Source organism: Mobula hypostoma, chromosome 1 (genome assembly GCF_963921235.1).
Source record: "Mobula hypostoma chromosome 1, sMobHyp1.1, whole genome shotgun sequence".
NCBI lineage: Eukaryota > Metazoa > Chordata > Chondrichthyes > Myliobatiformes > Myliobatidae > Mobula > Mobula hypostoma.
In genome coordinates, this window is record NC_086097.1 from 150,134,350 (window position 1) to 150,150,698 (window position 16,349).

The 16,349-nt window shown below is 45.0% G+C and overlaps 1 protein-coding gene across 12 annotated transcripts in view; it reads left to right on the forward strand.

Moving 5' to 3' along the window:
• The window catches only part of foxh1 (forkhead box H1), a 141,601-nt gene that overhangs the window by 83,427 nt on the left and 41,825 nt on the right, over window positions 1-16,349 (forward strand). For 10 of the 12 annotated variants that reach the window (XM_063057885.1, XM_063057922.1, XM_063057931.1 and 7 more), the window contains 2 exons: window positions 4,629-4,762; window positions 12,588-12,692. In XM_063057885.1, the coding sequence (XP_062913955.1) occupies window positions 4,751-4,762; window positions 12,588-12,692 (117 nt within the window). In that variant the 5' untranslated portion in view covers window positions 4,629-4,750. Of the gene's footprint in view, window positions 1-4,628; window positions 4,763-11,604; window positions 12,693-16,349 lie in introns of those variants that run through there. The other 2 variants (XM_063057984.1, XM_063057877.1) reach the window with 2 other exon arrangements.

Genomic DNA, 16,349 nt, shown 5'->3' on the forward strand with positions numbered 1-16,349 from the left:
TTCATCAAGTTCCCTCTCATTGGTGAATACCGAAGAGAGGTATTCATTGAGGACCTCGCTCACTTCCATAGCCTTCAGGCTCATCTTCCCACCTTTATCTCTAATTGGTCCTACCTTCACTCCTGTCATCCTTTTTTCTTCACATAATTGAAGAATGCCTTGGGGTTTTCCTTTACCCTACTGACCAAGGCCTTGGTGATGGTATTAAACAGGAAATTAGAAATGTGTGCAATAAAGGAACAGCAGTTATAATGGGTGACTTCAATCTACATATAGATTGGGTGAACCAAATTGGTAAAGGTGCTGAGGAAGAGGATTTCTTGGAATGTATGCGGGATGGTTTTTTGAACCAACATGTCGAGGAACCAACTAGAGAGCAGGCTATTCTGGACTGGGTTTTGAGCAATGAGGAAGCGTTAATTAGCAATCTTGTCGTGAGAGGCCCCTTGGGTAAGAGTGACCATAATATGGTGGAATTCTTCATTAAGATGGAGAGTGACATAGTTAATTCAGAAACAAAGGTTCTGAACTTAAAGAGGGGTAACTTTGAAGGTATGAGACGTGAATTAGCTAAGATAGACTGGCAAATGACACTTAAAGGATTGACGGTGGATATGCAATGGCAAGCATTTAAAGGTTGCATGGATGAACTACAACAATTGTTCGTCCCAGTTTGGCAAAAGAATAAATCAAGGAAGGTAGTGCACCCGTGGCTGACAAGAGAAATTAGGGATAGTATCAATTCCAAAGAAGAAGCATACAAATTAGCCACAGAAAGTGGCTCACCTGAGGACTGGGAGAAATTCAGAGTTCAGCAGAGGAGGACAAAGGGCTTAATTAGGAAGGGGGAAAAAGATTATGAGAGAAAACTGGCAGGGAACATAAAAACGGACTGTAAAAGCTTTTATAGATATGTAAAAAGGAAAAGACTGGTAAAGACAAATGTAGGTCCCCTGCAGACAGAAACAGGTGAATTGATTATGGGGAGCAAGGACATGGCAGACCAATTGAATAATTACTTTGGTTCTGTCTTCACTAAGGAGGACATAAATAATCTTCCAGAAATAGTAGGGGACAGAGGGTCCAGTGAGATGGAGGAACTGAGTGAAATACATGTTAGTAGGGAAGTGGTGTTAGGTAAATTGAAGGGATTGAAGGCAGATAAATCCCAAGGGCCAGATGGTCTGCATCCTAGAGTGCTTAAGGAAGTAGCCCAAGAAATAGTGGATGCATTAGTGATAATTTTTCAAAACTCGTTAGATTCTGGACTAGTTCCTGAGGATTGGAGGGTGGCTAATTTAACTCCACTTTTTAAAAAAGGAGGGAGAGAGAAACCGGGGAATTATAGACCGGTTAGCCTAATGTCGATGGTGAGGAAACTGCAGGGGTCAGTTATCAAAGATGTGATAACAGCACATTTGGAAAGCGGTGAAATCATCGGACAAAGTCAGCATGGATTTGTGAAAGGAAAATCATGTCTGACGAATCTCATAGAATTTTTTGAGGATGTAACTAGTAGAGTGAATAGGGGAGAACCAGTGGATGTGGTATATTTGGATTTTCAAAAGGCTTTTGACAAGGTCCCACACAGGAGATTAGTGTGCAAACTTAAAGCACACGGTATTGGGGGTACGGTATTGGTGTGGGTGGAGAATTGGTTAGCATACAGGAAGCAAAGAGTGGGAATAAACGGGACCTTTTCAGAATGGCAGGCGGTGACTAGTGGGGTACCGCAAGGCTCAGTGCTGGGACCCCAGTTGTTTACAATATATATTAATGACTTGGATGAGGGAATTAAATGCAGCATCTCCAAGTTTGCGGATGACACGAAGCTGGGTGGCAGTGTTAGCAGTGAGGAGGATGCTAAGAGGATGCAGGGTGACTTGGATAGGTTGGGTGAGTGGGAAAATTCATGGCAGATGCAATTTAATGTGGATAAATGTGAAGTTATCCACTTTGGTGGCAAAAATAGGAAAACAGATTATTATCTGAATGGTGGCCGATTAGGAAAAGGGGAGGTGCAACGAGACCTGGGTGTCATTATACACCAGTCATTGAAAGTGGGCGTGCAGGTACAGCAGGCGGTGAAAAAGGCGAATGGTATGCTGGCATTTATAGCGAGAGGATTCGAGTACAGGAGCAGGGAGGTACTACTGCAGTTGTACAAGGCCTTGGTGAGACCACACCTGGAGTATTGTGTGCAGTTTTGGTCCCCTAATCTGAGGAAAGACATCCTTGCCTTAGAGGGAGTACAAAGAAGGTTCACCAGATTGATTCCTGGGATGGCAGGACTTTCATATGAAGAAAGACTGGATGAACTAGGCTTGTACTCGTTGGAATTTAGAAGATTGAGGGGGGATCTGATTGAAATGTATAAGATCCTAAAGGGATTGGACAGGCTAGATGCAGGAAGATTGTTCCCAATGTTGGGGAAGTCCAGAACGAGGGGCCACAGTTTGAGGATAGAGGGGAAGCCTTTTAGGACCGAGATTAGGAAAAACTTCTTCACACAGAGAGTGGTGAATCTGTGGAATTCTCTGCCACAGGAAACTGTTGAGGCCAGTTCATTGGCTATATTTAAGAGGGAGTTAGATATGGCCCTTGTGGCTACGGGGGTCAGGGGGTATGGAGGGAAGGCTGGGGCGGGGTTCTGAGTTGGATGATCAGCCATGATCATAATAAATGGCGGTGCAGGCTCGAAGGGCCGAATGGCCTATCTCCTGCACCTATTTTCTATGTTTCTATGTTTCTATGTTTCTCATGCGCCTCCTTGCTCTTCTCAGCCCCTTCTTAAGCTCCTTTCTTGCTACCCTATATTCCTCAATAGACCCATCTGATCCTTGCTTCCTAATCCTCATGTATGCTGCCTTCTTCCACCTGACTAGATTTTCCACCTCACTTGTCACCCATGGTTCCTTCACCCAACCATTCTTTATCTTCCTCACCGGGACAAATTTATCCCTAACATCCTGCAAGGGATCCCTAAACATCGACCACATGTCCATAGTACATTTCCCTGCAAAATCATCATCCCAATTCACACCAGTAAGTTCCAGCCTTGTAGCCTCATAATTTGCCCTTCCCCAATTAAAAATTTTCCTGTCCTCTCTGATTCTATCCTTTTCCATGATATTGCTAAAGGCCAGGGAGCGGTGGTCACTGTCCCCCAGATGCTCACCCACTGAGAGATCTGTGACCTGACCTGGTTCGTTACCTATTACTAGATCTAGTATGGCATTCCCCCAGTCGGCCTGTTAACATACTGTGACAGGAATCCGTCCTGGACAAATTTAACAATCTCTGCCCCATCTAAACCATTGGAACTAATCAGGTGCCAATCAGTATTAGGGAAGTTAAAGTCACCCATGATGACAACCCTGTTATTTTTACACCTTTCCAAAATCTGCCTCCCAATCTGTTCCTCAGTATCTCTGCTTCTACCAGTAGTTTTGCGTATTGATTTACAACCTCATCCTATTACTGCAATTTTTGGACTATCAGTGATGGACTCTAGTCATTTATCCCCTTCAGCTTGCCATTTGATTGCTTTTGTTACAGTAATAACCAGAAGATCCATTTTACTTAAATAGAAAGATTCAAATCCCCTTACTACATTTCAATGGTTTTACCAAACCATAACATGTTTAAAGTAGGAAAAAATTAGGAGTGGTACTATGGATCCTTCGGTTAAATTTGAAGAAACTTGGAGGCCATTTATTCAACATTTTCATATGATGTAAACTGACCTTTTCCGAATCCTTTTCAATCACTTTTTGTTTGTGTATAGAGGAGCGGAGTTCATGATAAATAACGATTTTAACTGATGAAACATGGCAGCCCAGCCTTTGTTTTGTTTTGTTTTTTTTTGTTTTTTCTAGTGTAGGGGGACTTTTACTTTGTATAAAATTTTTGAATCTTTTTCATGTTCAGTTATTAAGAGATTGGGAGCCTTAAATTACATATGTTACTGGGAGTCTGTGTCTGTATATGTTAACCATTATTAATGTAATCCCGATTTCTTTGTATCATTATCATTGTCATGTTTATCAATTCGAAACTTGATAAAAAAAAGATTGAGAAAGAAACCTACAGCACATTACAGGCCCTTCAGCCCACAATGTTGTGCCGACCATGTAACCTACTCTAGAAATTGCCTATAATTTCCCTACCGCATAGCCCTCTATTTTTCTAAGCTTCATGTACCTATCTAAGAGTCTCTTAAAAGACATTATGTAGCGGTGTGCTACACACAGCGCTAAAATAACCACACCTAGTCGGTGAGTTGGAGTTGCGATGAAAGAGATTTATTCAAACTTTGCGGCCTGCTTTAAAGCCTTCCCGTTCCCGCCCTTTCTGGGGCGGGACTACTGTGGGGAATGCATATTCCCAGACCCTTTTCGCGCGCGGGATTTTCCCCCTGCTGGTGAAGATGGCCTGGTGCCCTTTTTGGGGCTGGCCCTCTGCCTGCGCGCGCTGTTGTGAGCCGGTTCGTGGGTGCCAGAAAGTGGGTCGCCACAATTACACCACCTGAAAAATAACCAGTGTTCCAAAATGGATAAAATCCCTGCTGAAGTGCTTTAAAAATACCTCTGGAATTACATTTTAAGATTTGAGAGTTTCTTTTGCAGTGATTGAAGAGAAAGTCACTGCAATTTACCTCCTACTTGTGGCTGACGAGTGCCCCCTAGTGTCAGGATTCCACTCATCGGGAAGCACAAAGTGAAACTGCACAAAGAATCCAAGAAAGACTATGCTGGGACAGGTTAGTGCTGGTTATGTTAAAAGAATGGAAATTTTATTCAGTACATAAAATTATGAGAGGCCTAAAGAGGAAAGACCTATTTCCAGAAGCAGAAACATGGAGAGGATATTGATGGGCTCACAGAGTGCATCACTGGTTACATCACCTTCTGTGTGGACTGCAATGTTCTGACAAGAACTGTCCTTTGTTATTCAAATAACAAGTCATGGGTGACAAAGGACATTAAGGACATCCTGAACGCTAAAAAGAGGGTGTTTAGAGATGGAAATAGGGAGGAGCCGAGGGCAATACAGAGGGACCTGAAAGCCAGGATCAGGGAGGCTAAAGACAGGTACAGGAGGAAGCTTGAGTGGAAACTCCAGCAGAACAACATGAGAGAGGTCTGGAGGGGGATGAGGACCATCACTGGGTTCCGGCAAACTTGCAACAGAGGAGCTGAAGGCATTGCGGACAGGGCCAACGAACTTAACCTGTTCTTTAACAGATTTGACATTGTGGCCCTTACCCATCCCCCACATGATTCATCTGTTGTCGGCCCCCAACGAACACATATTCCACTCTCTCCTCCTACCCCTCCTCACAGTCCCCCACCCTGCTCTCATGACTATACCCCTCCCCCACACAAAAAAAACCACAGTGGGCTTCACGGCTGAACAGGTGAGAAGACAGCTGAAACGTCTCAACCCAAGCAAGACGGCAGGACCGGATGGTGTCAGTACCAGGGTGCTCAAAGCCTGTGCCCCTCAGCTATGCAGAGTACTTCACCATGTATTCAACCTGAGCCTGGGGCTCCGGAGGGTTCCTGTACTGTGGAAAACGTCCTGCCTCGTCCCTGTGCCGAAGACGCCGGGCCCCAGTGGCCTAAATGACTACAGACCGGTGGCATTGACCTCCCACATCATGAAGACCCTGGAGAGACTTGTTCTGGAGTTGCTCTGGCCTATGGTCAGGCCACACTTAGATCCCCTCCAGTTCGCCTGCCAGCCCCGACTAGGAGTTGAGGATGCCATCGTCTACCTGCTGAACCGTGTCTATGCCCACCTGGACAAGCCAGCCAGCACTGTGAGGGTCATGTTTTTTGACTTCTCCAGTGCGTTCAACACCATCTGCCCTGCTCTGCTGGGGGAGAAGCTGACAGCGATGCAGGTGGATACTTTCCTGGTGTCATGGATTATTGATTACCTGACGGGCAGACCATAGTACGTGTGCTGGCAACTCTGGGTGTCAGACAGAGTGATCAGCAACACTGGTGCTCCACAGGGGACTGTCCTGTCTCCCTTTCTCTTCACCATTTACACCTCGGACTTCAACTACTGCACAGTCTTGTCATCTTCAGAAGTTTTCTGATGACTCTGCCATAGTTGGATGCATCAGCAAGGGAGATGAGGCTGAGTACAGGGCTACGGTAGGAAACTTTGTCACATGGTGTGAGCAGAATTATCTGCAGCTCAATGTGAAAAAGACTAAGGAGCTGGTGGTAGACCTGAGGAGAGCTAAGGTACCGGTGACCCCTGTTTCCATCCAGGGGGTCAGTGTGGACATGGTGGAGGATTACAAATACCTGGGGATACGAATTGACAATAAACTGGACTGATCAAAGAACACTGAGGCTGTCTACAAGAAGGGTCAGAGCCGTCTCTATTTTAGAACAGCTTGTTGTTGAGCCTACTAGGGGATCGGCTGTACTGGATTGGGTATTGTGTAACGAACCGGAGGTGATTAGAGAGATTGAGGTGAAGGAACCCTTAGGAGACAGTGATAATAACATGATTGAGTTCACTGTGTAATTAGAAAAAGAGAAGCCGAAATCTGATGTGTCGGTATTTCAGTGGAGTAAAGGAAATTACAGTGGCATGAGAGAGGAACTGGCCAAAGTTGACTGGAAAGAGACACTGGCGGGAAAGACAGCAGAGCAGCAGTGGCTGGAGTTTATGCGAGAAGTGAGGAAGGTACAAGACAGGTATATTCCAAAAAAGAAGAAATTTTCGAGTGGAAAAAGGATGCAACCGTGGTTGACAAGAGAAGTCAAAGCCAAAGTTAAAGCAAAAGAGAGGGCATACAAGGAAGCAAAAATTAGTGGGAAGAGAGAGGATTGGGAAGCTTTTAAAACCTTACAAAAGGAAACCAAGAAGGTCATTAAGAGAGAAAAGATTAACTATGAAAGGAAGCTAGCAAATAATATCGAAGAGGATACTAAAAGCTTTTTCAAGTATATAAAGAGTAAAAGACAGGTGAGAGTAGATATAGGACCGATAGAAAATGATGCTGGAGAAATTGTAATGGGAGATGAGGAGATGGCAGAGGAACTGAACAAGTATTTTGCATCAGTCTTCACTGAGGAAGACAGCAGTGTACCGGACACTCAAGGGTGGCAGGGAAGAGAAGTGTGCGCAGTCACAATTACGACAGAGAAAGTACTCAGGAAGCTGAATAGGCTAAAGGTAGATAAGTCTCCTGGACCAGATGGAATGCACCCTCGTGTTCTGAAGGAAGTAGCTGTGGAGATTGCGGAGGCATTAGCGATGATCTTTCAAAAGTCGATAGATTCTGGCATGGTTCCGGAGGACTGGAAGATTGCAAATGTCACTCCGCTATTTAAGAAAGGGGCAAGGAAGCAAAAAGGAAATTATAGACCTGTTAGCTTGACATCGGTGGTTGGGAAGTTGTTGGAGTCGATTGTCAAGGATGAGGTTACAGAGTACCTGGAGGCATATGACAAGATAGGCAGAACTCAGCATGGATTCCTTAAAGGAAAATCCTGCCTGACAAACCTATTACAATTTTTTGAGGAAATTACCAGTAGGCTAGACAAGGGAGATGCAGTGGATGTTGTATATTTGGATTTTCAGAAGGCCTTTGACAAGGTGCCACACATGAGGCTACTTAACAAGATAAGAGCCCATGGAATTACAGGAAAGTTACATACGTGGATAGAGCGTTGGCTGATTGGCAGGAAACAGAGTGGGAATAAAGGGATCCTATTCTGGTTGGCTGCCGGTTACCAGTGGTGTTCCACAGGGGTCCATGTTGGGGCCGCTTCTTTTTACATTGTACATCAACGATTTGGATTATGGAATAGATGGCTTTGTGTCTAAGTTTGCAGACGATATGAAGATAGGTGGAGGGGCTGGTAGTGCTGAGGAAACAGAGTCTGCAGAGAGACTTGGATAGATTGGAAGAATGGGCAGAGAAGTGGCAATTAAGTACAATGTTGGAAAGTGTATGGTTATGCACTTTGGCAGAAAAAATAAACAGGCAGACTATTATTTAAATGGGGAAAGAATTCAAAGTTCTGAGATGCAACGGGACTTGGGAGTCCTCATATAGGATACCCTTAAAGTTAACCTCCAGGTTGAGTCAGTAGTGAAGAAGGCGAATGCAATGTTGGCATTCATTTCTAGAGGAATAGAGTATAGGAGCAGGGATGTGATGTTGAGGCTCTATAAGGCGCTGGTGAGACCTCACTTGGAGTACTGTGGGCAGTTTTGGTCTCCTTATTTAAGAAAAGATGTGCTGACGTTGGAGAGGGTACAGAGAAGATTCACTAGAATGATTCCGGGAATGAGAAGGTTAACATATGAGGAACGTTTGTCCGCTCTTGGACTGTATTCCTTGGAGTTCAGAAGAATGAGGGGAGACCTCATAGAAACATTTCGAATGTTGAAAGGCATGGACAGAGTGGATGTGGCAAAGTTGTTTCCCGTGATGGGGGAATCTAGTATGAGAGGGCATGACTTAAGGATTGAAGGGCGCCCTTTCAGAACAGAAATGCGAAGAAATTTTTTTAGTCAGAGGGTGGTGAATCTATGGAATTTGTTGCCACGGGCAGCAGTGGAGGCCAAGTCATTGGGCGTATTTAAGGCAGAGATTGATAGGTATCTGAGTAGCCAGGGCATCAAAGGTTATGGTGAGAAGGCAGGGGAGTGGAACTAAATAGGAGAAAATGGATCAGCTCAAGAGAAAATGGCGGAGCAGACTCCCTGGGCCGAATGGCCTACTTCTGCTCCTTGGTCTTATGGTCTTATGGCAGGAATTGAACCCAAGTCACTGGTACTGTAAAGCATTGTGCTAACCACTATGCTACCATGCCAACCCAACTCTTGACCCCTCCCCCACCAAACATACGTCAATGACATGAAATTTGTTGTTTTGTGGCTGAAGTACAGTGCAATAAAAATATAAAAAAATAAACAAGTCGTGCAGAGAGAACAAAGTGTGAGATAGTATTCATGGGTTCCTGGCACATTCAGAAATCTGAGGTTGGAGGGAATAGAAGGGAGTGGGATAGAAGCTGTCTTTGAGCCTGGTAGTAACAGCTTTCTGTTTCTTCTGTACGTTGAGAGAGGAGAGGGGGGTGAGGAGGGGAAAAAGGGAGGGGAAAAGGGAGGGTGGGAGGAGGGGAAGAGAGAGGGAGGGAGGAGCAAGGGGGTAGTGGAAAGTAAACACGAGGAATTCTGCAGATGCTGGAAATTCAAGCAACACACATCAAAGTTGCTGGTGAATGCAGCAGGCCAGGCAGCATCTCTAGGAAGAGGTACAGTCGACATTTCGGGCCGAGACCCTTCGTCAGGACTAACTGAAGGAAGAGCTAGTAAGAGATCCAAAATGACAGGAGAAGACAGGATGGGGAGGGATGGAGCCAAGAGCTGGACAGGTGATTGGCAAAAGGGATATGAGAGGACCATGGGACAGGAGGCCCAGGGAGAAGGAAAAGGGGGACGGGGGGAAAAACCCAGAGGATGAGCAAGGGGTATAGCGAGAGGGACAGAGGGAGAAAAAGGAGAGAGAGAGAAAGAATGTGTGTATATAAATAAATAACAGATGGGGTACGAGGGGGAGTGGGGCATTAGCGGAAGTTAGAGAAGTCAATGTTCATGCCATGAGGTTGGAGGCTACCCAGACGGAATATAAGGTGTTGTTCCTCCAACCTGAGTGTGGCTTCATCTTTACAGTAGAGGAGGCCGTGGATAAAAATGCCATCCCCTTCTCGCAATTCCTCCATCTCCGCCGCATCTGCTCTCAGGATGAGGCTTTTCATTCCAGGACGAGGGAGATATCCTCCTTCTTTAAAGAAAGGGGCTTCCCTTCCTCCACCATCAACTCTGCTCTCAAACGCATCTCCCCCATTTCACGCACATCTGCTCTCACTCCATCCTCCTGTCACCCCACGAGGAATAGTGTTCCCCTGGTCCTCACCTACCATCCCACCAGCCTCCGGATCCAACATATTATTCTCCGTAACTTCCGCCACCTCCAACAGGATCCCACCAGTAAGCACATCTTTCCCTCCCCGCCCCCGCTTTCTGCAGGGATCGCTCCCTACGCGACTCCCTTGTCCATTCGTCCTCCCCATCCCTCCCCACCCCTCCCCTCCCCTCCCCTCCCCACTGATCTCCCTCCTGGCACTTGTCCTTGTAAGCGGAACAAGTGCTACACATGCCCTTACACTTACTCCCTTGCCACCATTCAGGGCCCCAGACAGTCCTTCCAGGTGAGGCGACACTTCACCTGTGAGTCAGCTGGGGTGATATACTGCGTCCGGTGCTCCTGATGTGGCCTTCTATATACTGGCGAGACCCGACGCAGACTGGGAGATCGTTTCGCTGAACACCTACACTCTGTCTGCCAGAGAAAGCAGGATCTCCCAGTGGCCACACATTTTAATTCCACATCCCATTCCCATTCTGATATGTTTATCCACGGCCTCCTCTACTGTAAAGACGAAGCCACACTCAGGTTGGAGGAACAACACCTTATATTCCGTTTGGGTAGCCTCCAACCTGATAGCATGAACATTGACTTCTCTAACTTCCGCTGGTGCCCCACCTCCCCCTCGTACCCCAGCCGTTATTTATTTATATACACACATTCTTTCTCTCTCTCTCCTTTTTCTCCCTCTGTCCCTCTGTCTATACCCCTTGCCCATCCTCTGGGTTTTCTCCCCCCCTCTCCCTTTTCCTTCTCCCTGGGCCTCCTGTCCCATGATCCTCTCATATCCCTTTTGCCAATCACCTGTCCAGCTCTTGGCTTCATCCTTCCCCCTCCTGTCTTCTCCTATCATTTTGGATCTCTTGCTAGCTCTTCCTTCGGTTAGTCCTGACGAAGGGTCTCGGCCCGAAACGTGGACTGTACCTCTTCCTAGAGATGCTACCTGGCCTGCTGTGTTCACCAGCAACGTTGGTGTGTGTTGCTTGGGTCGTGGAAAGTAGTAGGGGGAGGAGGGGGGAGGCTGGATTCCATGATATGCTGAGCGATACAATATATTAGTTAAAGTAACTGATAAAAGGATTGGAGGAGAGGTGAAGAAAATCAGATTAATGCGGAGAGTGCCAGTAGGAGCCTAAACGTTCATCGGAGTTGGGTAGGGAGATGAAGTGGGGCAAAAAAAGCCTAATCAAGTCAGAAGAAAATAGTTCTCATTAAAAATAGTTCTGATTAAGGCAGTGTAATTATTTGAGATCATGGAGGTAGCCTTTGATGGAGTTTATAGTCAAAATTATTAACAAGTAAACTGAAGCCAAATTCTGGGAGTGGGGGTTGCATTTGAACAGATTATGAAGAAATAATGACAAGGAAAAAGAAGAAAAAAATTGAGAGTAAGTAGATCAACTCTGTACCAACAAATAAGGGACTTTAACTCATGAGGGAAAGGAAGATGCTGAAGAACATGGTGGAAGAAAGATAAAACAGTGATCAGTGAAATTAGTTATCAGCAGTTTCAAAGGAAGAGCTCAGTGGAGTGAAATCACCTCCAAATACCCACTAAACAAAGACAAGATTTAAAGGGATAGTCTCCTGGAGGGAGGAAAGTCAAAGAAGAAACAGTTGGGCAAAACTTTTACTTTTTTTCGTTGGAAGAACAGAAAGTTTCATCATTTTAGTTACTACTAGTGAAGCATGATACCTTTGTGTTTTTTAAGGAAAAAGAAGCAAATGACAAGAAACTTACTTTCCTTGATTTCTTTGCCCTTCTAAAATGTGGGAAACAAGATTCAGGTGAAAATCGTAAAGGATTCTGAAGTGGACTAATTCAAAACCACAATTAAGTTTGCATCATTTGGTACAAAAAGATTGAAGAGGGCAAAATTATGTGAAGCTCATTAACTCTATTAGTTACTCAAACTTTCTGCAACCCTTTAAGATCCCACCCCTATATTCATTGACTAATCCCCTTGTGTTAAGACTGATAACATTTAATCATCATGCAAATGTTGATTGTCTTCTGAGAAAACAACTCTGGCAGCAGTCTGTTGGTGTGGCTCCAGTACTATGCTCATTGATTAGCATGAGAATGAGCTGGGAAGTTGAAGGATATGGGATGTTTCCAGCACCGTCTCCAGGAATAGACGAGGGTAATGTTCACCTACCGGAGCAAGACTGGGATAATGCAGCAGGTCCTTCTCTGCAACTGTGCTCTCCTGTTCAGAGTAATTCTTCAGCTCAAGTTCTGCACTTGCAAACTCTGATGGATGCTTCTAGGATGGAACAGATCTCTGATGTTGCAACTGTTGATGTCAATGACAAGTTACAGATATCAAATCAGACACAAGATAAAATGGACCCTAACTCTGCAGAAGACTATGAAGAAAATACAGGAAGTGGGTCTAAACAACGAGTGAAGAAAAAGAATTACCAAAGATACCCTAAACCACCTTATACTTATCTTGCTCTTATAACCATTGCAATCCTTAACTCTCCAGAGAAGAGACTGAAGTTATCCCAGGTACTGCTTTATATAACCATATTTCAGTCATTTTAAATGTTGAGGCAATCTGACTGGTTTCCAAATATAACAAACTGGTTAAGTGTACTTTATGTTTTACAGATTCTCCATGAGATCAGTGTCATGTTTCCATTTTTCAAAGGGAATTACAAAGGCTGGAAAGATTCTGTCAGGCACAACTTGTCTCAAAATGACTGCTTTATCAAAGTAAGTCTGCTTCTATCTGTTGGTGGTAATTCCAACCATACTGTAAAACACACTGGAGGCCAGTGAGTAATTGAAAGGAATTTGTTTGTGTTTGTTCTTTGAGCACGGAACAGATTGGGAAGAGCTGGGCTTCATGTTGGTTGGAATTTTGTTTTTACTAGGAAAGATTTAACAGTGCCTATATGTGGCCTTTTGATTCTGAGACCACTGGAGGTGTGATTCTTTAAAAATCAGTGGAAAAGTCATGGAAAAATAATTACTGTACATTTTTTAAGTGTTTGGTTGATGATTCTGGGACTGAATCGTTGGCAGTGAATGAACAAGGGGAGAATTTTGTGGTGCAGAGATGTGTAGAAGAAAGGGGTATATATTGCTTAGGAACCTCTGTAGCTGTTTAGAAAAATTACAATTGACTAGAGGAGAAACGTATACAAAAAATTTAGAAACTTAAATAACAAGAGGAATCTTCCACTCAGTGAATACAACATTCCTGCAGAATTTTTTTTGTTGTGGGAGGTAGAAGTTTCTGTGTTGTTTCATGAATTTCTTGGGTCTTGTTAATTTTTAAGTTGCCTGAAGCTTATTCAATAGATTTCATTGCATTGTGTAACATGCTATATGACTGAGTCTATATATATGTATTTTTAATTAAAAAAAGTTAGGAATTTACTGTTTAAATCATCAGCATCAGATTTATTATCACTAACATTATTCTGTGGCAGCAGTATATTGCAAAGACAAAAATTACAGAAGTAAACAATGCAAAATGAAAGAAACAATGAGGTGGTATTCATGGACTAATAGTGGAGGGAAAGATAATCCTAAATTGTCTTCGGCCTCCTGTACTTCCTACCTGATGGCAGTAATAAGAAGTGGGCATGTACCAAATGGTGTATCTTTTTAGTGATGGATGCTGTCCTCCTTTCTGACTGTGTGAATGTGTTGGGCCCACGATAGATCTTCAGAAGTGTTGATGCCCACAAACTTGAAGCTGATCCCTCTTTCCACCACTGACCTCTTAAGGACTTGTGTCTCAGTTTTCCTTCTGGGACTGCCATCTGTTTATTACATGAATACAGAGGTGTTCAGTCAGTAGTGAGGTTGTGGCATGCAATGCATGCTGGGATACTGAGTTTTGAACTGAGTTTTGAGCACAAATGTTGCGGAACAATCATGTAGAAATGTAACATCTCAAACTAGTTTCAATGTGACAGTGAGGAGAGCTGTCTTGGAGAAAGATACCAGCTTAATTAAATTGTCAAACCTTGATCTTATGACAGATCTCCTTCAGGGCCTGCTGTCCTACCAACGTTAATCATTATCCTGGCCCTTTTCCTTCACCTAACCAATAAGTTCTGCAAACTCTGATGCTCTTAACACCTCCCCACCACCTCACTTCCCTTTCCACAGTCAACCTACTTTTCTTCACACATTCCATATAGAACAATGTTGTCTTTTGAGCTGCTGAATTTTGTGGAGATGAGAAAGGGTCTGGTGGCCGAGGACTGGTAGCCGAACATACACGGGCAATTTGATGCTCCAATTGGAGCATAAACCGCTTATCAAGAAAATGGATGACATGGGAGGTACTGCAGATGCTGGAAATCTGGAGCAGCACACATAATGAGCTGGAGGAGCTCAGCAGGACAAGCAGCATGGGAATAAACAGTCAACATTTCAAGCTGAGACCCCACCATCATACGCAGGCATCTTTTTTCTCTTTTTATTCCCCCCTTCACTCCGTACTGAGCAGGAGGTGTGCTTGAATATACGCCGGAGAGGTGCTGGAGGCAAGAACAGTTGCAACTTACTAACTTGTATGTCTTTGAAATGTGAAAGATAACCAGAGGACCTGGAGGAAACATATAGGAATGTGCAAACTCTGTACACATCGTGGCTGCAATCAATCCCTGGCCGCTGCAATCATAAAGTTGTATCTCTGTACTGTTCTGATTTCAACAATGCTGAATTTTCCAGTGCTGTTTGGGCAACAAAAAGCAAAAAACAAAATTGTTTGTATAAAAACTGGGAAGAGAAGCAGAAATGTCAGCTGGCTGGCTCATTACTACAATCAGGGAGGAGGTACAAGATGAGAAGCATTGATTGTGTGGATAACCAGAGGCCTTTTCCCAGGGCTGAAATAGCTAACATGAGGGGACCTAGTTTTAAGGTGCTTGGAAGTAGGTACCGAGGGGCTGTCAGGGGTAAGATTTTCACACAGAGTGGTGGGTGTGTGGAATGACCTGCTGGCGGCTGACAGTAGTAGAATTGGATTCAGTAGGGTCTTTCAGGAGCTTCTTGGATAGGTACATGGAGCTCAGGAAAATAGAGGGCTATGCGCTAGGGAAATTCTGATCTGTTTCTAGAGTAGTTTGCATGGTTGGCACAACATTGTGGGCCAAAAGGGCCTGTAATGTGCTGTAAATTTCTATGTTCTATGTACAGGAGTTTTAAAAACCCACTCAATGTCATCCCCTTCTCGCAATTCCTCTGTCTCCGCTGCATCTGCTCTCAGGATGAGGCTTTTCATTCCAGGACGAGGGAGATGTCCTTTTTTTAAAGAAACGGGCTTCCCTTCCTCTGCCATCAACCCTGCTCTCAAACTCATCTCCCCCATTTCAAGCACGTCTGCTCTCACTCCATCCTCCTGCCACCCCACCAGGAATAGGGTTCCCCTGGTCCTCACCTATCACCCCACCAGCCTCTGGGTCCAACATATTATTCTCCGTAACTTCCGCCACCTCCAACGGGATCCCACAACTAAGCATATCTTTCCCTCTTCCCCCCTCTCTGCTTTCCGCAGGGATCGCTCCCTACGCGACTCCCTTGTCCATACTTGCACCCCCCCCCCATCCCTCCCCACTGATCTCCCTCCTGGCACTTAGCCTTGTAGACGGAACAGGTGCTACACATGCCCTTACACTTCCTCCCTTACCACCATTCAGGGCCCCAGACAGTCCTTCCAGGTGAGGCAACACTTCACCTGTGAGTCGGCTGGGGTGATATACTGCGTCCGGTGCTCCCGATGTGGCCTTCTATATATTGGCGAGACCCGACGCAGACTGGGAGACCGCTTTGCTGAACACCTATGCTCTGTCCGCCAGAGAAAGCAGGATCTCCCAGTGGCCACACATTTTAATTCCACATCCCATTCCCATTCTGATATGTCTGTCCACGGCCTCCTCTACTGTAAAGATGAAGCCACACTCAGGTTGGAGGAACAACACCTTATATTCTGTCTGGGTAGCCTCCAACCTGATGGCATGAACATTGACTTCTCAAACTTCCACTAATGCCCCACTTCCCCCTCATACCCCACCCGTTATATATTTATATACACACATTCTTTCTTTCTCTCTCTCTCTCTCTCTCTCTCTCTCTCTCCTTTTTCTCCCTCTGTCCCTCTCACTATACCCCTTGCCCATCCTCTGGATTTCCCCCCCCGGCTTGTCTTTCTCCCTGGGCCTCCTATCCCATGATCCTCTCATATCCCCTTTGCCAATCAACTGTCCAGCTCTTGGCTCCATCCCTCCCCCTCCTGTCTTCTCCTATCATTTTGGATCTCCCCCTCCCCCTCCCACTTGCAAATCTCTTACTAGCTCTTCTTTCAGTTAGTCCTGACGAAGGGTCTCGGCCCGAAACGTGGACTGTACCTCT